We start from the raw sequence: 25019 nt of genomic DNA on the forward strand, positions 1-25019 counted from the left end.
GCAAGTTACTCTGGATGTGGCATACACATCGCAGTCGCCACGTGTGAGGATCGGGTAGTAGGGGCGCCAGTGAAAACCACATGCACGGCAACGGCTGAAGCGACCGCGGTAGCTTTAGCTTTGAAGGACGCCGAATGCAGAGGGACTTCCGTGGCTGTCCTCACCGACTCACAGGAGGCTTGTCACCTTTTCCTGTCAGGGGTGGCACCCCGGGCGGTGAATGGGAGCATAGGCAATCAGCTCACTAATTTTCACAGCCTCACGTGGCGCGCGGCACACGAAGGTGTGGAGGGAAATACGAGGATGGACTGAGTAGCTCGAGTACTAAATATCCGAGCTTCGGACCAGCCACGTAGAGATCTTCAAACGACTGCGAGATATATTTTAGAACAGCAAATAGAGGAAAGACGGGAGTTTGGCAGGCCGCATTCAAAATTAACCAAACGGCTGGCGACGGACTGGCGCCGACTCCAAACATTTACCCTAGCCTACAAAAAACAAAGACAAATACACCGCGAAGCGTCCGCGTAGGCGGTGTGGCGCAAAGACTACATTGTCACACATTACAATCACATGCGGCAGAAGACTTCCACAAACGAACACACACAACTTTACAAAACAAGACTCTCAAAGGCAGTGGGAGGCATGGCTTGCGGACGAGGAACAGGACAGCAACTCAGCTGGCTCTCCTGGATTAAGGGTTCGACCTACACTTTTTTTCTTTCCTTGCTTTTTCTTAATAAGGTTTTACTCTCTCTGTCTCTCTTAAGGAGTCGCTATACAGGGTAAAGTACTGCACGGTGCCTGTATATCTTTTTGTACGGCCCTCTGACTCTGCGGCTTAGCCGACCCGGGGCCGGCCCGGTGGAAGGCTGCTCGGTTTCAACTAAACTCCTCCAAATGCAGTTTCGGACGCCGAGAGATCACCGTACTTGGCCATCTCGTTGATACGGCGGGTATCCGGCCTTACTCTGCCAAATTACGCGCTCTTACCACCTTCCCAACGCCCCGTTGTTCACAAGACGTCCACTCGTTTTTTGGGCTTCTGCTCTTAATTTCGTCGCTTTGTGAAATACTTTGCAGAGATAGTTCAGCCTCTTACATGCATGCTCAAGAAAAATGTTCCATTTACCTGGGGTTCTGCCCAAGCGTCTGCCTTTTCGCAGCTCATCGCACTGCTCACTACGCCACCTGTGCTGGCTCACTTTGACGATTCTGCTCCCACGGAAGCCCGTACAGACGCCAGTGACCATGGCATCGGCGCTGTCCTGGCTCAATGTCGACGTGGTCAGAACTGTGCCACTACGTATGCCAGCCACCTCCTCTCCGCCGGTGAGCGGAATTATTCGATTACAGAGAGAGAGTCTCACTCTTGTTTGGGCCATCGCGAAATTTCGCCCTTGTATGCATGGCAGGCCAATTACCGTCGCCACTGACCATCACACAATCGGCTGGCTGTCTTCGTTCAAAGATCCCAGGGTCGCTTAGGACGCTGGGCATTACGGCTTCAAGAGTACTCATGTACAGCCATCTACAAGTCGCGTCATTTGCATCGGGATGCCGACTCCTGTACCGGTACCCCGTCGACCATCCGGAACCTGCACCGAGAGACTACAGTCCTTGTGTGCTTGCCATCCCCAAACTCTTCAACGTTGCTGCTGAACAACGCCGTGTGATCTGGTCCTATAGGCAAGATTATTGACCGTCTCCACTCCCATGCTCCTGATGCCTCTCTCCGCCTCTTTGTGCTACACGATGACACTTTACATCATCGCAGTTTGCTTTCTGATGGTCCTGACCTCTTGTGATTCCGGCACACCTCCGCTCGACTGTTCTGGCCCAGCTTCATGATGCGCCAACAGCGGGACACGTTGGCGTTTCGCGCACATACGATCGCGCACGCCGTCGGTTCTACTGGCCAGGCATGTCCCGCTCGGTGCGTTGTTACGTGTGACCTCCTGCGATATTTTTCAGGGCCGGAAAAAGCCGCTATACACCCGCCTGCTGGCCATCTTCAGCCTCTCGACTTTCCATATGAGCTGTTTCATCGCGCCGGCCTCGACTTACTTGGCCCGCTTCCCCTGTCTCAGGAAGCAGATGGGTCGCCGTCGCTACAGACAATGCGACGCGATTCGCGATCAACCGTGATCTTCCGAGCAGCTGTGCGACCGATGTTGCGGACTTCTTACTCCATGACTTCATTCACCAGCATAGGCCACCTCGGCAACTCCTAACCGACCAGGGCAGACAGTTTCTTTCGAAAGTAATCGAAGACATTCTACGATCTGGCTCGACGCTAGATTCCAACACGTGCACTTAATATGCAGCTTTCTTGCTTATTACCGTATTTTCGCGATTCTAAGCACCCCCACCCTCTATTTTCGCGAAAAAGTTAGGAAAAAAGTTTGCATGCGAATCTAAGCATCCCCCTATTTTTTAGGCAGAGCGCGTAGCCATAGGCCGCCAAACGCGCTTGCTCACTCTCGAATCACTGCTCGGCTATGGTGTTGGGCTGCTAAGCACGAGGTCGCGGGATCGAATCCCGGCCACGGCGGCCGCATTTCGATGGGGGCGAAATGCGAAAACACCCGTGTACTTAGATTTGGGTGCACGTTAAAGAACCCCAGGTGGTCCAAATTTCCGGAGTCCTCCACTACGGCGTGCCTCATAATCAGAAAGTGGTTTTGGCACGTAAAACCACATGATTATTAAAAAAAAATCACTGCTCGGCAGACCTGCAGGCACGCGGTTGAGTCTTCTGTTGGACGCGTTTCGCGGCCATCTGACCCAGCAGGTAAAGACAAAGCTTCGGAACATCAATAGCGACGGGGTTGTGATTCCGGGTGGCATGACGCCAGTGCTGTAACCCCTCGACGTTTCAGTCAACAAGCCCTTCAAAGCCAATCTCCGATAGGAGTACGAAAAGTGGGTGCGAAACCCTGACCGGAAGAAGACGCCGACGGGAAAGCTGCAGAAAGCGTCCCCATCAACCATCGCAAAGTGGATTTCAGACTCGTGGAAGAGTGTCCAAGGGGACATTGTGGTCAAATAATTTAAGAAGTGCTCGATCACAAACAGCTTCGACGGAACGGAAGACGACCTGCTGTGGGATACCGAGAGCAGCGGTTCAAGCGGTGCGACGAACTCGAGTGGCAGTGATAGTGACTCAGCATCCTACACAAGCGGTGGGTTCACTGTCTGCACCGATTTTTCTTTTGAATGTTTGCAAAATAAAATGTTATTTCTGGCACCCATCTCGTCGTGATGTCGCAGCGAAAAGAGGGAGGGAGGGGGTCATTCTAGATTTTTCGAATCTAAACACCCCCCTCATTTTGGGCATCGCGATCGTGAAAAAAAGGGGGTGCTTAGAATCGAGTAAATACGGTAATGTGATCGTTACTGCATGGCCACGTCTTGTAGATTAAAAACAAAGTTTAATAAATTAGTTTGTTGCAACATATAAAAAAGTGTGTACATAACTGCCATTGCAACACCAGAACTTGATACGAACACACACACTATAGGATGCGACAAATGCTCAGGACAAACTCCAGAATGTTTGCATCCTGATACTTATGAAAGTGAACAGTTTAATTCCATGGCTGTTAATGAGAGGGAGAAAAAAAACTTAATTGTCTTCATGGAATAAAATCGCATTGATAAGCTTAGAGATATAGTTATTGCTTAACACTTTCGAAAGGAATAATTATAGCCTGCTTTTGACATTGAAGCAGCCTTTCGACAACAAGAAAAAGAATCAGCGTTTCCAGCTTTGACCATTAAATTGCAGACAGTGCAAGCAGGCATAAAATTCTGCAAATATAATCTGTTCAGGAATACCAGATAGGAATAAACGTTGAGGCTTTCATTTGTGCTTTCTCTGGCTGAGCAATCTAGTTTGGAATGACTCCCATAAGCATGTCGTAACAATGTTGATCTAATACAGGTTAAATTCATGACTACCTTAAGAAATCTGGCTGACTGCTACAATTTACAGTGAAGGAACTATAATACCTAATAACATTAATAATGTAATAATATTTATTTCCACAAAACAGGCTAACAGTGGGCGGCGTGCGAGGCTGAGCAAAAAGGTGAAAAACACAAGGGAAATTGCGCCTGCCGTGGGCCTACGTTTCTGCATTATGGATAGCGCGTATTGATATGGTCTTCTTGTTAGAAGTTCAGAACACACTACCAGCACGAGACACAAGACAACAAACTGGACGAGAAGCGTGTATTTTAGAATGCTACATATGGTACAACGTACAGGTTTCTACAAAAGTGACGATAACTGCTTACAAAATTTGCTGCGTCGGCTTTTGCGCCTTTAGAGATATTCAGAGAGGACTCCCATATATATATTCACAGCCCACGCACCGCGATGGACGAACCAGGCTAGCGCTAAGGTTGAATTTCCCAACACAATTTCCATTCCACGTTCAGTAATCACACGGATCACTTGCGGCTTCGTTCAGGGGCAGACTCGGGCTTTCGGGCTGGTGCTTGTTGTTGCGTTTGGTGCAAGAATATGGCAAGGAGAAGGCACCGCATATTCGCAATCACGAGCAATATGCACACATAATTTCTCCAGAAGCTGACGCCGAGCACGGGTAGCGCGAGGATCTTGTTGGGCTGGCACGACGACTTCGTGGCAGCCGAATTCCGAATACTGCATATGCGGTGGGGGTAGCTATATCAACTTGTCGATAGGTCATCTTGTAGATAGTTGTAGCGCAGGCAGAACGAAACGGTCATAGAAGGCAGATGAGACAACACACAGCGCTGAACCACCTGCGAACAGCTGTTTACGTGCGACGTGTCTCATCGCACTGAACTTCAGAAACCGCCGTTGCGCACTCCAAAACAAATAACTTACACACGTTGTTACATTACATATTATTTGCCCCTAATAAAGAAAAGTCAACCATATTATAATGTAAACGTGTTATTCATTACAATAAAATAATTATGCAGCGTGTGCCACGATACCTGGCCGTAAGCAACCCTGGGCGTCGCACCAGTTGCATTGTTGAAATCGCAATCACGTAAAATCGGCCCTCTAAATATCGCACTGCGACGCGTGCGACTGCACCGATTTTCGCCGTTCCAGTCGCAGCATGTGAAACAGCCTTTATACGGACGACCACCGCCGCCAACCACAGTACTGAAAGTGCGGCAGCCATTGAAGACCTAATGTTGGGCCAACACTGTACTTTGGCCCAACCTGCCTTCGATGCTAGATGGTTGTACACAACGAGCGAGGCGCACTCACCTCCGCTGATGGGACTGGGCAGGCTCGAACTGTGGATGCCGCACACCGGTAGGCATTGCCAGGGCCGTAGCCTCCATTCCTGCAAGAAGCGACCAGGTTCGTTATATACAGGGTGCTCCGAGGCGCCTGCGTGAGTGTCTTCAGCTGAGCCATAATGTGGCACCAGGAGCGAATAGCTGCATTCTCGATGGACTGCTTTCGGGGATTTTCAGTTTATAAATGTATATGACATATCTCGCTTGCAGCGGCGAGCAGCTTGTCTCGCCCGCTGCTCAGCCAATCAACGTGGGTAAACGAAGGCGCGTTGAGCGCCAATTTAGGAGAAGTACTGCAATAGGAAAACATAAGACAACAGCTATACCCTTTTGTGAGCTTCCTGTTTGTCTGACGTGTTTATTTCACTGTTTTCATCTAAATTTGAGGCCAATTCACGCGCCCTTCAATGAATAGCGACTATAGCCCAATTTCAGGCGCTTCTCAGCCATAATCGGCGTCCACTGAAACCGACACCCCAGAAAGTGGTGATGGATCGAGAATACAGCCCCTGTGCGCATTATTGGTACACGTCAATGCCACCACAGAGAGTGACCGCGCAATAGAAGTTTCCAAGGCGGTAATAATCGGCTAAAATACTCCTGGCAGGCACTCGCCAGCAGCATGCGCTATACACACTGTCCCCTAGAAGGAAGCTGTAGGTGACCAATACGTACTCTCACCTGCAGGACGCCTTGTCGATGGCGCGCGGGGCCAACAAACGAAGTAGGCATCATTAAGCAGCTCAAAAGGCCATGGAAATGAAAATAGCAACGCCACAAGAAAGGGAGAGGAACTACGCAGCAAACAAGTGCGAACGCCATTCTGCAGCTTAAAACTGAAACAATAGAGTTGGGCAGATTGTATGATGAGTGGAACTAATCACAAGCGGCCAGTAAGAATAACACAGCGGATTCCAAGGGATTGGAAACGCAGTCGGGGTAGTCTGAAATCCTGGTCGATTGGTGAAGTCAAGAAATTTTGCAGGCATGTACAAGGTGAACGCAGTTGGCGGAGGAACGGGAGTAAGTGGAAGAGCTCATACATTGCAGGAACTTATTCAAGCTGACGATGGGAGCCGCAAGTCAAAAGAAGAGAGAACCAGTTGTTTCGAGGCCCGAGTCGCTCCGACAGGAAATTTCCGTCACTTATTAATCGGAAATTTCCACACGTGGTGCGCTACATTATGGCGCAGAGGAGTGACCAGGTTCTTCTTTCTAAATTTGCGCTGTTCCTCATTTTTCGAGCATGATCGCTTCGCCTATCCATTACCACGATCCATGAGACGGCTTGACCAGAATTCACCACGTCCATGTATACTTCCCAAATGGCAGTTCCAGCATATATCTCCTGCGGCGCGTGCGAAGACAAACGTGTTTTTGGTTTGACATATTAAACAAGAAAGAAAGAAAGAAAGAAAGAAAGAAAGAAAGAAAGAAAGAAAGAAAGGAAGAAAGAAAGAAAGAAAGGAAAGGGAAATAAATGAAAGTACAAATTCACGTGTGGGTGATAGTGAAGCTTGGCGTGCTCCACAGGCACAATTCGGCTAACCGGAGTTCCGAGCCTCCAAGGAAATCGTGTCTATCCCGCAGAGGTGAATAGATGTAGCAGGAGACGAAGACACGCAAAGTCGCACCTCGTTCCAGCTAACGATGCGCCAGCGAGAGCGGCCGCCCCGGTTGCTCAAATATGCAGAAGGCGGGCTCATATTTGTTCTCGAAAGAAGAACGAGGCACGGGCACGATTTCTGCGCCGCATACCGAATCGAGGCGCACGCAACATGACGCTTCGGGTCGCTATTGCGTCGAATCGCGGAACACATCGCTCATCATCCCATTGCCTGAACATGTATATGTCCATGCCCTCACCCGTGCCCTGAACGACGCGGGCTGCAGGACACGCCCCGAGCGGGTGCGGCAACTGATGTGCCCACTGCACCACAGATGCGCGTTCTGGGGGAAACTCCAGCCGTTGCCGAGCGGGAAAAGGTAGACCGGGAGCGGCCGCGAATGCCGCCACCACAGCAGGTGCCCGTATAATTAAAGTTCTCAAATCAATATAGCACGCCACCTTTCTAAGGGCGACTGAATAAGGCGCAGCATTTCGCATCACGCAATGGGATGCTATATACCAAGGCATGGGGCGTCAGACCATGACTGTAGTGAATAGCAGCGCGGGAACGCTCAAAGGCGATCGCTTCACGTCAGCTGGGTGCGCCGTTACCCGCCATGGGTAAAGTGCGGGCTGTCAGGATTGGGGGCTCAATCCCATCGCTCGTGATCCGTTGTCAAGATTGGAGTCGGGCATGAATTAGCAGGTAGCTGGCCCATGCCGTCATCCAACTTATCCACGCTGAGGACATTGATGAAGGGAAGGACTGCTTCTCATCGAGAACGATGAATATGGGTTTATTTACAGTATTTATATCAGTCTAACATGACCGTTTGAGAAAGTACATCAGTCTAACATGACTGCTTGAGAGAGAGTGACCTGAGCAACCGCACAACAGCGGTTTTTAAACACTCGGTCCTCTCCCGATACAAGGTGATGCGAACGTTCGTTTCGTCATCGCAAACTAGCCGCCTCCCGGCAGGGCGGTCTACACACACAAAAACACACACGTTCGAATGTCCGGAGCCGACGTCAGAGGGGCCCCGTAGAACTCGGAGCCGTTCCGGGTAGCGCGTTGGGGAGTTTGGGAACAATAGTTGGCCCGCCGAACTCATTCCGTCACAACGGCGATGAGGCTAGAGGTTGGTGGCGATTTCAGCACAAAGCCTGCTTCATCGAACGCATCCTAGCTGAAGCGACGGAGAGTGGGGGATGCCCGTATTGTTCCCCGACACAAAGTCGATTTAGTCACGCTGTGGCTAGAAGTTGGCGGCGACGCTCCCGGAATGTTGCCGCCATAGTTGTAACGGGGTGGCAAACTTGCACTGCAGCTGGCCGTTCTTAACAGGGCGCAGCATGCATGCAGCGCCCGCTTTGTATACATGAATGCATAGTAGCACGGCTGCGAGACTGACAGCTCGGACCACGCCGCAGGTCTTCTAGAACGCATTCCAGTGCACCGGCTCGATTGCGCTGACGAAGCCGGACGTGCCCGACCTCTTCCGCAGAGGGATGCGTATTTGCCCAGGCGCAAAGATGAAGATGGCGCCGCCCAGATTATAGGCTGCCTTTTGCGGGGGCTAAGACAGGTAAAAGTGTCTCGCAGGGGCAACACGTTGCGGTGCCTCTAATAACACACGAAAAGACTGCATAGCGCCATTCTTAGTGCCTATAATAACAATAATAAAACAAAAGAGACATGAGTACAAGTAAGGCGCAAACGCGCGAAATCGCTCAATGAATCGACATTGCAGGTTTGTTGCTGCACTGTGGGCGGAATTGTGCAAAATTTGAATTATGAGATTATACATGACGATTTCCGGCACCAACACTGTACTTATTTTATTTCCTCTTTCTTTTTTTTCTTTGTTTACATATGCGAATGGCATACAGGCATGTCCGCGAATTTTGGACATTGCCCTTTCGGCCATCTGTCGAACTTCATAGCAATACGCCAGCGTAACTGAATGGGCAGGATTTACTAAAATATATATTTTAAACGATCGGCCGTAGTCCAACACCGTTTAGTTAGCGACGTGAACGAGGGTTGGGGGAGGGGGGGGGGGGAATGCTGGCTTTGAATAACACGCATTTACGGCGTGCACTCAGTCTTCACATCCATGTTTTGTCATAGCAGCGTTTTTTCACTACAATAGCAAGGTAACAACAAGGCATTCGTTACATTTCCGCAGAAAAAAGAAAGAAGAAATGAAATAAGATGCTACGGCTTTAGAAGGAAACCAGAAAGCCGACAGCAAAACAGTATGGGAAGGCAAAAACGACAACGTGGAGAAATACGGAGGAGCGGAATGAAAAAGACGCATCCGCCAATACGTAATTAAATTCTGGGGTTTTACGTGCCAAAAGCACGACATGATTGTGCGGCACGGCGTAGTGGGGGACTCCGGATTAATTATGTCCAACTTGGTTTCTTGAACCTGTACCCAATGCACAGTACACGGGCGTTCTTTTTTTTTACATTTTATTTCGCCCCCATCGAAATGTGGTGCCGCCGTGGCTGGGATTTGGTTCCCCGCCCTCGAGCTTAGCAGTGCAACGCCAGAACAGCTACGCCACCATAACGAATGCAGATGCAACGTAAAACGCGCGATCTTCTTTCAGAGCACGTGAACAAAAAAAAAAGGTAAGTTGAATAACAGCGAATTTTTAGCACAAGTCTGCCAACTCTGACGCGAAAACTGGTGCTACTTTCATAATTCGTTCCATGTGGATATGTCTTATATCAATGGCCTCAGTTCGTACACATAGCAATATGTGCGCTAAAGCAATAAGATGAAAAGTTGATTAGTAAAATTTTAGATAGGCAATTACACGCATTTTGATTTCCAGTGTAAACAATGTCCACCTAGCTCTTCGAGCAATCCAGCTCAATGAGTGGATTTCTACTATACGCCGCCGGCGATTAAAAAAAAATTCTGTCAATGTTAAACAAATAAATGTCCGGTATACTGCGGTTCGTAAACGGTACACGCTCAAGGCTCGTGCCGGGTAAGACAGCTAGCAGAAATGGACGAACGTCGGCGACATTAGGCTGCTACGTTACGAGACTGACGCCGGGTGGAGCGGCAAAAGTACAGCTGGCGCCTTTGTTCTTCAGCGTTCGACCTTCCTCGCTTTACTATTATTATTTGTTGTCCAAGGCACACTCGGGGGGCAGACGTCGGCGCTGATGCTTCCCATGCAGACACATCGCAGAGATGACGCCATGGCAAGTTCATACACTGTGCAGTGCTCGGAAGACAGCTTGCAGCACGACACGACGCAACGCCCGACCGCAGCCATATATATATATATATGGCTATATATATATATATATATATATATATATATATATATATATATATATATATATATATATATATATATATATGGCTATATATATATATATATATATATATATATATATATATATATATATATATATATATATATATATATATATATATATATGGCTATATATATATATATATATATATATATATATATATATATATATATATATATATATATATATATATATATATATATGGTACAACCGAGAGAGAGACGATAGACAAAAGAACGAGGGGGGGGGGTCGGGAGGGGGAGCTCGTTTCGTCTGCAGACCGTTATCTTTTACTAGCTTTCCGCCGTCTCCTCTATGCTCTCGCCATATCTGTTGCGTTGACTTCGCAGAAAGACGAGGGAAAATAAAAATAAAGAGAACGCGGGAAAGCGGGGAGAATAGAATGGCGGAAAGCACGGATGTGGAGGCTTTAACGACAGCGCCGGCGCGACCGTCTTATGATGCACAGCGAGCGCGTTCGAAACAGACAGACCCCACAACATTACGACATGTAGGCCCTCGATGACAGCCATCCGAGAACTAAGTGGTCCGCGCTCCGACGGTCGTTGGCAGAGCGAGACAAAAAGGGGGAGCGACGGAGGAGACACGACGCAGACGCGTCTGCCGCACCACGACAGAAATTTCATAACACGTCGACGAGGGACACACTCACTCAACGCGGTCAGCGCCTGTACGCTAAGCTTGGTCGACGTTAGGTTAGGTTATCCCGTGGCCCGTCCACCGGTCCGACCCCGCTGATTCACCTGTTTGTGAATACGCACACGAGGTCGTCGGCCAGCAGGTTTTACGTCGTAATGCAGGCGCGCTGATTGGTCTGCACAGAGGGTGTTTGGGCATAAAGGCGCTTCACTTATGACGTGGTCGTAAATTTGGAACACCAGGTATTAAAACGGGCATAAAGTAACTCCATACAAAAAAAAGAAAAGAAAAAAAGGAAGGAAAGTCAACGAGGAGCAAAGGTACTTGAAGTTATCACGCGCAAGTACAAAATACGTCTGCTGTTAGGATTGGGGGCTCAATCCCATCGGTCGTAACCCGTTGGCAAGATTGGGGTCTGGCATGAATTAGAAGGTAGCTGGCCCATGCCGTCGTCCAACTTACCCACGCTGAGGACGTTGATCAAGGGAAGGACTGCTTCTCATCGAGATCGAGGAATATGGGTTTACTTACAGTGTTTACATACAGTTCATCAGTCTAGCATGACTGCGAGAGAAAAGTACGTCAGTCTAACATGACTGCGAGAGACAGTGTCTCGAGCATCGGTACAACAGCGCTTTATAAACACTCGGTCCCCCCCCCCCCCCCCTCGATTCCAAGGTGACGGAAACGTTCGTCCCGTCATCGCAAACAAGCCGCCTCTCCGCGGGACGACTTACACACACACACACACACACACACACACACACGCACGCACGCACGCACACACACACACACACACACACACACACACACACACACACACACACACACACACACACACACACACACACACACACACACGTGGGAAGGGGTCTCCGTCAACGTTCCCGCGGCGCGTCCCCGCTCGCGGCAGACAAGGGCCGCGGTGGCGAGTGCAGGCACAAAGACTGCTTCGTCTAACTCGGCTCCAGCGACGGAGAGTTGAGGACGCACGTATTGTTCTCGACACACAGTCGACTTAGCCACGCCGTGGCTAGAGGTTTGCGGCGACGCTCGAGGAAAAGTTGCCGCCCGCGGTCGCAACTGGTTGGCAAAACTTGCACGTCAGTGGGCCGTTCTTAACACTGCCTAGCGCTGACACACGCACGCACTGAGAGCGAGAAAGAGGAAAACTTCCTCGCGTGAGCATGCTTTCTTTGTTTACCACTCCAATATATAAGGCAACAGAGGTGAGAATTACGGCGTTTACATATAGTTGAAATGAGTTTAATGGCACATAAGCAGCTAAGGCTATCATGCGCCAAACACTTAGGTATAGATTCTTGGGACACCTCAGTGAGTCCTTGTTTGGGCAAGAGCCTGGAGGGTCCCAACAAATTAACCAAAGGCCTCGGCCTTCTCAGAAAAGAGAAGGTGGATGAGGTGTTCTGTAATGTGTAGTTAAGAACTATGCAAGGTTTTAAAGTTTTGTGAGAACACCTGCTTCTTTTAAAAAGCTAGAAACACATGATACATCAACAAGCGCATCTTCTAAAAACAAACCTTGGTGAAAAGGAGTGTGTTCATTGTAAAATATGGTAAAGAACTTCTTCCTCAGTGGTTCAAGTTTTCTGCGTGAAAATAAGAGGTGGTTTACTAATGTTAGTTGATCCCCGCATAATTCACATTGGATTTGTCTTGAGTTGTTAGAATGTAGTTCTGTGTGAGGCGTGTGTATCCTATGCGAAGACGGCATAGAATCACTTCTTTGAAACGTTCCTGATGTGTGCAAGATTTCCATTCGCCTAACTTGGGTATTAACAAGTGTAATTTGTTGTTTACTTCATTGTTCCAAGCAGACTGCCATTTTACGTTAGTTTATAGTGTATTAACTTCATGCAGTCGTTAGGCGGTATCTTTATTTTTGTGACTTGTTTGTGCCGGGCTTGTGCCACGCATGCATCTGTTCTCTCATTGCCACTAATTTCGATGTGGCTCGGAACCCAGCATAATTTAATGTTCAGTCCTTGTGTGGTGGCTTTTATTAAATTGTGTATAATGTCTCCTAATAATGGCGTGACTGCATTTCTGGCATCAAGAGCTCTGAGTGCACTTAGGGAGTCTGTGTATATAATACTATTTCCGAGGTTCTCCTTAACTATTTTCGCTATGGCTATGGAAATGGCGTAACATTCAGCAGTGAAAATGGATGTACACTGTGGAAGTCTTACTGTTTCTTCGCAGTTCCCTTGTACAACTGCGCTTCCAACATGTTCATTCATTTTCGAACCATCAGTATAAAAGTTCGTGAAGCTGCTGTATTTTTCTTCTAGTGCCAGTAATTCCTTAATTATGTGTTGTGGCAGAGTTTGTGCTTTACGGAACTGTGTTAAAGTGAGATCGCAAGCTGTCGGAAAGATGAACCATAGAGGTAGTGGATTTTGTCTGTGGGTAATGCCAGGTAATGTGTCCACTATGCCAAGATTCCGACAGATCTCTTCAAATCGCAGGAGCAGTGGTCTTGTAGTTTGTGGTTTGTTGTTGAAAATTACTCTTGAAGAGCATTTTTTTACAAGTGGATAGCAAATGTGTTTTGGTAGAGATTGTACCTTAAGGATATATGCACAGGTTAGAGCGGCTCTTGTAGTTTCTAGTGGGGGTTCGTTTGTTTCTACGTAAAGGCTGGTTATAGGAGACGTTCGGTATGCACCGCATGCGCAAGCCTGATTTATGTACTGGGTCTAATTTTTTTAGGTATGTCGGTCTTGCTGAACCATACACTATGCAGCCATAATCTAAGGAGGAACGTACTAAATAACGGTAAATGTGTAGAAGGCATGTTCTATCAGACCCCCAATGTTTATATGACAGTACTTTGAGTATATTTAGTGACCATAGGAACCTTTCTTTTTGAGAGTGGTTATGTGTGGTAGGAATGTGAGCTTTTTATCGAAAGTTATACCTAGAAATTTTTGTTCATTCTTTACTGGAAGTACGGTTTCATTTAGGTGTAGGGTGGGGTCAACCTGTAGATCTCTTTTGAGTGAGAAGAGGACGGCAACTGTTTTTTGGGGTGAAAACTTAAACCCATTTTTGTCTGCCCAGATCGCGAGTTTACTCAATGTGAGTTGTATCTGTTTCTCGCATGCTGGTAAACTGGAGGATGTGCATGCTATTTGAAGGTCATCGACATATACAGAATACATAATGGACCTAGGAATGATTTTTGCTACGGAGTTCATTTTTACTATGAAAAGTGTCGTACTTAATACAACCCTGCGGCACTCCATTCTCCTAGACGAATTTCTTCGAAAGGGTTGCACCCAGGCGCACATGAAATGAACGGTCGGACATGAAATCTTTCGGGCAGTTCAGCATCCTGCCACGGATACCAAGTTCTGCTAGGTCGCGGAGAATACCAAACCTCCAGGTGGTATCGTAAGCCTTATCGATATCGAAAAAGACTGCTAAACAGTGTTGCTTGTGTACGAATGCTTCTCGGACTGTATTTTCTAGGCGGAGGAGATGATTAGTTGTTGAACACGTTTCTTTAAATCCACACTGGTGGATGTCAAGGAGTTCCCGTGATTCAAGGATGAACATCAGCCTCATGTTCAGGATACTTTCAAATGATTTTGCGAGACAACTTGTGAGAGCTATAGGCCTGTAACTGCCAGGGCTGGTTGGTGGCTTTGCAGGCTTCGGAAACGGTACAATCGCGGCTTTTTTCCAAGCCTCCGGTATTTTTCCCGATACCCATATTTTGTTGAAGAATTGTAAAAGTGCGTTCACAGCAGCGTCTGAGAGGTGAGCCAGTATTTCATAGTGTATTTCATCAGGGCCGGGTGCCGTCTGTTCACCTGCGGACAGTACTTTTTGGATTTCGTGAAATGTGATTAATGCATTATAGGGCTCATTTGTACAGCCACTTGTAGGAAGTTTTTGTTTTTCGGTTGTATGTTCATGCTTCAGGAACGATTGAGTGTAGTGTGAGGAACTTGAAACATTAGAAAAAAAATTTTTTACATATAGGTGACTAAAGAAAAACAAGACAAAAAAAAACAACAACAACGAGAGGAAGTGAGGAAAGCAGCTTATAACAGGTTTCGGTGAATGGAAGTAGGACCACAACGTGCTCTCTGCTGGTCACCTTGGCTTTTCATGCCAGCCACTATGCATAGCGGCATTCAAGTTCACGGCAAGTGAATTGCTCGTTCGCGACAGAGATCGGAACATGCAGAATCGAGGCGCACACCGGCGAGCCAAATAAACGGGTCAAGTACGCGCAACGCAAGTGGATAAGCAGTTTTTTTTCTTTATTGTTTTTTTTCGTGATTACGATTGACGTCTAACGGAGCCAATCGCTGTCGCACTCAAACAGGCAGTCTCACCGCTTAAGTATGCCATACCGTAGATAGATTACGGGGTTTTACGTGCCAAAACCACTTTCTGATTATGAGGCACGCCGCAGTGGAGGACTCCGGAAATTACGACCACTTGGGGATCTTTAACGTGCACCTAAATCTAAGTACACGGGTATTTTCGCCGCCATCGAAATGCGGCCGCCGTGGCCGGGATTCGATCCCGCGACCTCGTGCTCAGGAGCCCAACACCATAGCGACTGAGCAACCACGGCGGGTGTATGCAATACCGTGTAGGTAATGAAGGAAAACAAAGTAGTCACAAACTCGAAATCCTCGTCAGAAGGCTAATTTGATCACCGAGGGCCACTGAGCATTACTCAGTAATGCTTACATTCCAAAGGAAAGGGATTGATGCCATGCGTTCCGGTCTCAGGGAGTTGGTGATGGCAGAGCATATCTTATTAAACACTATAAAACGAGAAATCAGGCACAGCGCGAGCAAAGAGCTCTCAAAAAGAAGAAAAAAAAAACATTAGGAAGCACCGGATTCACGCGCAGCGAAGAATGCACAATGGAAGCGAATGCGTTTCGGGCGAAACATTGAAGCGCTCAGCCTTTCGGAATTCGTGAAGCCACAAACGAAGCACTGCATCGTGGAGGAAACTACATAGCTCGTCCACTGCTAATCCCAGCGTATTCAGAAGGCAAACACGCACATAATTCGGATATATTAAGAACAACAGCGCGCGGTGCGTGTCGCTGTTAAGAGTTCGGCGGACTGCATGGCTTTCGTACACTATATGTTTTCAACTATTCAAGATTTGTAGAATAGGAATCAGCGGTCCTGAAGTGTAGAAAGAGTGTATGCAAACGCTTGGTGGACTCATTTGCATATACACCGCTTTACTGTATTCAGAACCGCCGTTTCGCCTTCTGCGGCAAAACTGTATACGCATGCAATTACGAAAGCAGCACATGGAGCTCAAACTGTACTAACAGCAACACACCGTTTCGATGTCCATATAATGCATATAAGGGCTGAGGCAAGCATGCGACTCTTCTATGAACCTGTTTGAAGTTGTCCCACAACGCTTCGGCCACTTCTGAGAACATTCATAATATTTCTCACGACTATAACACAAAAGGACCAAAAGGCGAAACGACATTCGTGAGCATGTGCGTTACCGTAGGTGACTCGTAGAACACGTAATATGCCTTCTGCAGTGCGCTCTCCAAACGGAGGTGGCGTCCAGTAACTAACCGACCTAACGGGTTCGAAGCCTGCATTTTATGACCATGCGCAATAGTAATTTACTCAAGAATAATATCGCATTCATACATGATACGAATGAACGAGACGTAAACGTTCGTTTAGCCAAAGAAGTGATCCTACTTGAAAAGATATCTTGCATTTATTTTGTTTTTCCTTATATAGTTTTTCTCTGCCCGTGATCTTGGGCCAAGAGAGCAAGGAAACCGGTGCCCAGCCATGGCGTTGTTCTTATGTGCTTCAGCGCAATATGCATATAGTGCGCTGAAGCACGTAAAAACAACTCTCCCCCCCCCCCCCCCCAAAAGCGTTCAATCTGCACCGTCTGACATTTATGGCAGCCAGCCGAGGCGACCTTCTCTATAGCCGAAACATTCATCTGACTCCCTCCTCAAAAAAATATAATAATAATAAATAAAGACTCCAAAATTGGAGTCTTTCTTGAAGCCTGACTTGTGTCTATATCTCGGTCAATCTGGTCCATATGCGTCTCTAATCCTGCGAGAGGTATTTCATTCCCAGAAGTGCAATTAGCGCCGATTGTAAACGACCAAACGACGAAGTTAAAAAAAAAAAGGAACTTCAGCGACCTTCCGCACACAGTGTACGCCCGGCCGTCATTCAGCCGAAGAATCCATGCATTATTTATGCCCGTACCGCATACACTCACGGCTGCAGGCATCCGGCATGCAGCCATTATAGAACGGGAGGATCAAGAAAAAAAAAAGAGAGAGAGAGAGAGAGAGAGAGAATAACGACCACGATATCACGCCTAACTACAACTTAATTCATCTCCCATTTCCCCAGCGCTCATCTATGAGTGCGTACTGCTTTGATTATTCATGCTCCTCGTTCCGAATCTTTGCGTACGAAGTGCGTAGAACAGTGCAGTTCGACACACAAGAGGAATTACGACGACGCTGCGCGAGGACCACCTCAACAATTCGGTTTGCTCGAGACTGCTTGATAAACGAGAATAAACGGCCGCGACCATCGGCTTTTCATTGTTCTGCCGGCAAAGCACCGACGGAACATCGTCCCACAACGCCCACACCTCCCTTTACACACCGCGAAGACTGCCTTCATATACTTGGCATGCGCCCACTTAAGGATACGGCAGCTCTTTCAAACGGCATAATCGGCGGTACGGAAAAAGAAACAAAAAAACCTACAGAGCTGTTTTGACCTCAGTCAGAGTGCTCTAAATGTAAATAGCGTTCATTGCTTCGTATTGAAAGACAGACGACATTCAGTCTCGTAAATTATTACTGCGATAGCAATTATATGGTCACTCAAGGCTTATTTCTGCCGTCGGCATCCCCGGCCGTACGCTGCATGTATACGAGTGAAAGCGTGCGAGCGTGAGCCAGCGATCGCGGTTCAATCTCGCGCACGCAAGGGAGGAAAGCAGGGAAGAAACGCGCCGCACCGACTTCCGTCGCGCGCAAGGCTGCGGAGGAGATGACAGGGAGGCATTTTACAATTGCTAGTAGGTACAGCACGCGTAGCGTTTCTCGAGGCGCTGGACGTTGCTGCGCAGGCGCGAGTAAGAGCGGGTGCGAGAGATAAAATGTGGGGGCCTTCGCTCCTTGAATATCTGACTCTGCCTAGGCACTACGGCGGAGAAGTTTCTTTGCGCGTGTTCTAGGCGTTTGTCCCTAGGCGTAAGGCATTGCAGAGTGGGGTCGAATTTCCTTGCTCGGACCCTGGCGCCGGCGCGGTAAAACAGGCGAACCAGCGCGCACTGACATCCCATTTGGTGATCGCTGTGTCTAAAGGTACTTCGGACAGACTTTCCCGCACGTGCGGCACTGGTGCTGAGTCAGCCATGGCGGATTATAACGTTGTCGCGCCTTACGACATTCTACCTTCAAGAAAGAAAAAAAAATCACCGATTTTCCAGGGAGAGCAATAGACTACGGCCTATAGTAGAGGCCGGGCCTGCTCTCCTGGACTTTTCAGGAGCTTTATTCAGTGGTCCCCTTCGAGTGAAAAAAAAAAAAAAATACTACGTGACATGCCCGCTTGCGTGTCGTGATCGCAGCGCTTGGAAACATTTCTCGTACAAACGAACATAGTGTCTAGCAAGGTCTGCTGCCGCTTAAAAGGCGAGAGGGCAGTGACGCAGGCGTTGGCTGTGCGATTTGCGCCACCGACGTGCTTCCCTCGCGGCGGTTCATGATAGCGATAATGTTCTTGATGTTCGTTTATACGTGGAGCGTTTCAGAGCACTGAACTCACGGCGTGCAACATGACACGTGGTATTTTCCTTTTTTGTATTTCGCGGGCGTCTGCAGTCAGCGGGAAAAACACTAATGAGTAATAGATAGAGAGTAGGAAACGGTTTCATCGGACAGACCCAAACAGAACTTTCAAGCTTACGCACCACATTCCAAAGTCGGCTTTTTCGCGAACAATATGTGCTGCGAAAAAGACACCGGCGGAAAAATCTTATCTCACTTTTCAGAGTCCGAGGGCAGCAGCGATTAAAGCTTCGGGAGCGCGGTTGCTATGGCAATGTTGACATTCGGGGTACCCGTCCCAGTGCTCCTTGGCGAAAAACAGCACGTGACTTCCGCCACACACTCTCCAATACGTTCGTGTTGATCGGGGCCTCTCCTGTGTTTCCTTCCTCCATGTAGGATGCAATAAACGTGTGCGAAATCAATAGCATACGTTTTTTATTCCTGCGTTCCGACATATGAATGAACGAGTGCGACCACTCTAAACACGCACATACAAAACGACTACAGTAAAAGCTCGTTAATTTGAACCGCAAGGGGAAGCCGCTTCAGTTCGAATTAACGAAAGTTCGAACTAACGAAAGTGAAGGAGGGCAACAGTACACTGCGATTTGGAAGCAGTAGGGCATGTCAGAAATTTGGCGTGTCAGAAAGTGATGGCGTGTGCCGCGGGCACACGCCATCTTCAAGTCGAAGCTCTGGGTCCGACTGTGCCACACCACCGATGTCCACCGAAACGATCGTTAGCCGAGGCTTAACACCATCCCAATGAATCGCGACGGCCGATACCTCCTAAGCTGAAAACAGAGGTGCACAACCGATGAAGACTGCCGAGACAAAGACGCTGAACATGTGAAGGCGGCGAAGGCCCTGATTCGTTGGTTCTTGATTGCAAGCGCAGCTGCGACGTACTTGATTAGCAACATTAGCAGCTGTACAAGATTTGCAAAGCCTCCGAGATTCACGACGGGCAAGAAGTCTCCGAGGTTACGCAGAACGGAGAGGCGGCAGCCGCCGCTGCCTTCTGGCTGACCCCGCGACGGTTAGATTTTTGTCTGATTTTGCCTTCTCTCGCCGTTCTCTCCGTTTCGGAGGCGCGTTTCTCTGGCCGTGTGCCAGGCGAGCGTAGTTCGAATTATCCGTGAGGGAACCTTCTCGCGTTCGAATTAACGGACTTTTTTATACATAGACTTCTATGGAGCTTGGCCGGACCAAATCGTACAGTTCGAATTATCCATAAATTCGAATTATTGAAGTTCGAATCAACGAGCTTTTACTGTATTAAGCACAACCGCGAAGAAAAGTATCTGATGCCCTTCTTATTCTATAACACAAAAGTGGCACAGTCAAAACCGTAATACTCTAAGCGGATCTGAATGAGTCTTTCCACGCTTCAGCATATATAGTCTGACTTCTCTGGAAGATATCAACAATAAAAGTTCTGATGTCTTACTAGAGCCACTACAGAAATACATTGTAGCTGTAGGTACCAGAAATATTTGCACTTGAAATATCCCTCCTTTTATTTAAAGCAATTATTGTGGCCTGTTAAAGCCTAAGAGGTGTCATTCTTACCTTATTCTGAACATTGCTGCAAGAGACTACCAGGGGAAGCGCAAGCATTTAAACATACTAGATTTTATGTGAAAAAATATAATGCATCTGAGGAGCATAGGAGCGCGCTTTAGGATTATAGCCGCAACCTTTCTACAGTCGATAGCTCGAACGAGCCTTCCCATTTTCCGACTGGATGTTAAATCCTGCACTTCACAAAGGTCAGCGGACTGCCTCATTCGGTCTGAATTTAACATTTAACAACAAAAAAAGACTGAGAGGGCGAGCAATTAAACGTAGTTATTTTTTCCATTATTTTTTAAAATGCAGTAGTTCTTAAGCACGCCAGAACATTTAATGACGAGTCGACATCACTCCTCTAACATCATTGCCAACATGGTCGCTAAAACATGATTGTGTTGGCTGATATTTGCTACATGTTTGCCGTAATAAAGCAACAGATTGTTTTCTTATTCACAATGTTTTCGCCGATTTCTAAATCTTAGCGTACATAACTGCACTCTGTCCTCACCGGCGTAACTTTCCGATGCCGCGTGACGACGCATGCCGGCCGACGGTGTACGGCGACATCCGGTTAAATGCGCTCTATCGGGGCTCGCGTTTTTTATTGGCTAGGCTAATAATTGCTGATAAAGCACTCAAGTAAAAACTTGAGGAGTTGATTATGTTGCCTAGATGTTCCTCCATCGACTGAGGAAATTTTGCGTCCACGTAAGTTCTACTTACCGATAGGACGCTTTCCTACTAAGGGGAAACACGTGCAAGCACAGAAACCGGTATAACACAAATGCAAAAATTTTTTTCCTGCTTAAATCAAAAAGTAATTTGATAAACGCTTCTCAGTTCGTAGAAAATGGATGTTTATAATAAATACACTATTTAGCGCATTTTTACCCCGACCACCTCAATGCTAAATTTCCGACTAAACATAGAATAAAGCTAACTTTTTGCAGCTTTATCGCCACCTGTGCATGCCATTTCACGTTATATTCGTCCCCAATGATTTTTCACTTACAGTACATCATCATCATCATCATCATCATCGTCATCATCATCATCATCAGCCTGGTTACGCCCACTGTAGGGCAAAGGCCTCTCCCATACTTCTCGAACTACCCCGGTCATGTACTAATTGTGGCCATGTCGTCCCTGCAAACTTCTTAATCTCATCCGCCCACCTAACTTTCTGCCGCCCCCTACTACGCTTCCCTTCCCTTGGAATCCAGTCCGTAACCCTTAGTGACCATCGGTTATCTTCCCTCCTCATTACATATCCTGCCCATGCCCATTTCTTTTTCTTGATTTCAACTAAGATGTCATTATCTCGCGTTTATTCCCTAACCCAATCTGCTCTCTTCTTATCCCTCAACGTTACACCAATCATTCTTCTTTCCATAGCTCGTTGCGTCGTCCTCAATTTAAGTAGCACTCTTTTCGTAAGCCTCCAGGTCTCTGCCCCGTGCGTGAGTATTGGTATGACACAGCTGTTATACACTTTTCTTTTGAGGGATAATGGCAACCTGCTGTTCATGATCAGTACACTACAGTACAACTTGCTGGCAATTAGTTACTATGAAATATAACCTTTCGGTAAAAGTTATCTTTCTGCGAAAAAATTCCCAATATGCACCAAATTTTGCATATTTAGTGCCGTATAAAAAACTCACGGAAACGTACAGATCGATAAAACTTTTTTTAAGTGAAAGCCTATCTTCACCCTCAAGGAAATATCGTGTGCTCGCCTAATTTACGAAGATAAAATTTATTGACAGTGCGTTTTACGACTCATACTTTCGAGCTTTCTAAAAAAACTTCACATGTTCCTAGCGGTGCTGAAAATTTTTATCGCCAATATGTTTTACAGAAAGACTTCTTGCTGTAAATAGATAGTCCTCAATTTTTTTTTTCAAAGAAATCGCTGATGGTCGAGCGCCAAGGTTGGGACAGTTGGCCAGTTGGACAGTTGGACAGTTGGACCCCTTAGAACAACATCTTGCTGAGTACGAATCCTAGGGAAATGCATGCCAGCAAACAATCTTCGCGCGTAACAACGCCCGTGAACAGATGGCTAAGCAGTGCTGAACGCATGAAATATCAAGAGTGCGGAAAGGCGCCAGCAGCATTTAGTGCAACACAAATGTCGTCATCTATGTTGACTACGTTTACTATGCGGTCTTCGTCCATGACCTGTGACATATATAAACCAGCCGGTGCGCGCGAATCTCGGAGGCCGTGTTTCGACACTGGTGGGCGATGAGGTCGAAGTCAAAATGGGCAGCGTATAGTACGCCATCGCTGCATGTGCTGTTTAAAGATTCCTCGCTTGCTTCATCACGCGAAGTTGGCAGCGTCGAAGACATGGCACGTGACATCCGGAGCAAATTCGGTAAGAAACGGCAGCTATGCCGCGACCTCACATGGCGCGGTGGCCGATTTTGTAGCAGACGACGGCGCGGTTCCATGCAGCGCATGACGTCACACATGGCTTGGCAATATAGCGGTGGGCGCCGGAGGACGGGGCTCAGGGCCAGCGACTTCTAGCTCATATTTTGGATAGAAATGTCCTCTTACTGCCCAGTTTTTATGAGTGTATAGCCATAATAAACCCTCTGCTACAATTTCTCGCGGGAAACCACGAACTCTTGGGTGACCGTGTCATGCCCCCTTTGATAGCAGAGGTTGAAATATTTGAAGTCGCGCGAACCCATGATTTCAGCAGGCGAGCTCCACTGCCAAGCAAGACGCTCTCTCCACTCGCCCCGCCTAACCTCCACAAGCGAAATTCCTTCCCTGCGTTCTCCCAAACCGGAGCTCGTTTTTCTCTCTCTCTCTCGCGCGCGCGCGTTCTTGTTGAGTGGTGCATTTCCGGTGACGGTCTCGCGCGTGAGCTCTTGCGTTTGTCTCGTTTCGCGCAGCGGACGATTTTGCGCGCTCTGCACGAGAAAGCGGTATAAGTCAGTGCCCCAGTCACGAGCACTGATCGAGGCAGAAGCGATAGGATGAAAGAGCACGATCTCAGTGCTGGAACACGGTAGAAAATTACATAGTTTCGTTCTCCGCGCGCGCAAATGCACGACGTAGGAACGAGCAGATGAAACGGAAGTATCTCTCTCTTGCTGCGGTATGAAGTAAAACAAAAACAGGCAGACATTCAGTTTGTATGTCTCATCATTTCTCTAAACTGCAATTCTTCTAGTGAAGCAACAGATCAAACAAATATGTGATGTTGCCTCGAATAATTGCCGAAGTCACACGTCAATATAAGTGACGTCAGAGCACAACCATGTATGTACAGGTGCGCTTGCGTCGACTCTCCGGCTGGGAGCGCGGCGCCCGCGCGGAGGGCAAACGGCGTTTAGTATGAAATTTAAGCTCTTTCCGCGGCGCGTATAGGGGTGTAACACTTAGCAGACACTAACAAGAGGGCGCGTTGTATGCACTGCGCTTGTCAGCTGAAAATGTCCAGACCTGGTGAGGAGCCCTTTAAATGACGGGATGCGCACGATGGAAAATTGCGGCCGTCCATGGCCCGTGCGTCGCCGGTAGCGGTGGCGGATCAACAAACCCTGGGCTGTAGAGAGCACATCCGCGCTTGTTGCTTATAGACATACGGCAACACGTGCGTTGACATACAGGGTGCTGAAAATCAAGCTTTATGGTTTTCTTAAAATGAGGCACTGGCTGGCACGCGAATACCACCTGTGCAAATAAGTTATGGGGCTATAGGGGGACACAAAGTCAGATTATAATGATCGCTGTCAGCAGCCCAATTAACTAACACTGAATAATTAACTTTTTGTTGAGTGCAGTAAGTGGGTATGTTTGACGTTAGAGGCAGTCGTGTTTCTACACAGTATCAGTTGGAAGAATACTTCTAGCGTGTCTGTGCTCCAAGATATCCGACTTCAAATTGTCATTGTCGTTCGCATGATTATGCAAGTTAGGATCGGCGTAAAGCTCCTCCCTGATGTGACGCGGCTGTTGCATGCGGCGTTTAGTCTGACAATGGGGCGGATGCATAGGTAAAGATAACTATTCCCCCAAGGTCTCTCAAGAAGAAAGTAAGAGCGAATAAAGAAGCATCCCGAAGCGAAACAGCGAATGTTCGGATCGTTTCACTCGCTCTTTTCAAAAAGCAATTTCGGCACGCCACGCCGTTCTACAAACCTTCTCAATCCGCTGCGAAAACTTGAACGGAAAAATAGTGCGAAAGGCGTTGTCCCAAGGGGGAACTCCCTCGTTTGCTCGCTCCGCCAGAGTAGAAAACGGCGCAGTTTATTTATTCGTTTTTTTCGTCCCCAACAGGATGGATAACTACATAAAATACTATTTACAAGAGACAGAGGAGGGAAAAAAAAGTGCGAACAGTAGAGCTGCACGCGTTGCTGTGACAGGCAGGTCGCGCAATCGCGTCCGGGCAGCTGTCCGGGACAGCAGCTCCCCCCCCCCCCCCTCCTCACCAACACCCCCTTTTAGGGCACGGCAGCAACTGTTCGTGCGCAGTTGCTGCTGACTGCTTCGTCGGTTGCAACCTTTGCGGACCCCGACAGGATGTAGGAAGGAGGAGGCACGGTGGCAATGTGTCATCCAGCCTCCAGCATACACACGCAGTCTCTCTACCTCTCTCCAGTACCTGGTGTCTCCCTCAACCCGCGATAAATCG

General features: G+C 47.8%; 1 protein-coding gene across 1 annotated transcript in view; it reads right to left on the bottom strand.

The window, feature by feature from the left end:
- Positions 1–25019, bottom strand: part of MCU (mitochondrial calcium uniporter) — a 524593-nt gene that overhangs the window by 51966 nt on the left and 447608 nt on the right. The window contains exon 3 of the mRNA XM_070528420.1: positions 5276–5354. Within this exon, the coding sequence (XP_070384521.1) occupies positions 5276–5354 (79 nt within the window). The remainder of the gene's footprint in view (positions 1–5275; positions 5355–25019) is intronic.

Source organism: Dermacentor albipictus, unplaced genomic scaffold (genome assembly GCF_038994185.2).
Source record: "Dermacentor albipictus isolate Rhodes 1998 colony unplaced genomic scaffold, USDA_Dalb.pri_finalv2 scaffold_11, whole genome shotgun sequence".
Classification (NCBI taxonomy): Eukaryota; Metazoa; Arthropoda; class Arachnida; order Ixodida; family Ixodidae; genus Dermacentor; species Dermacentor albipictus.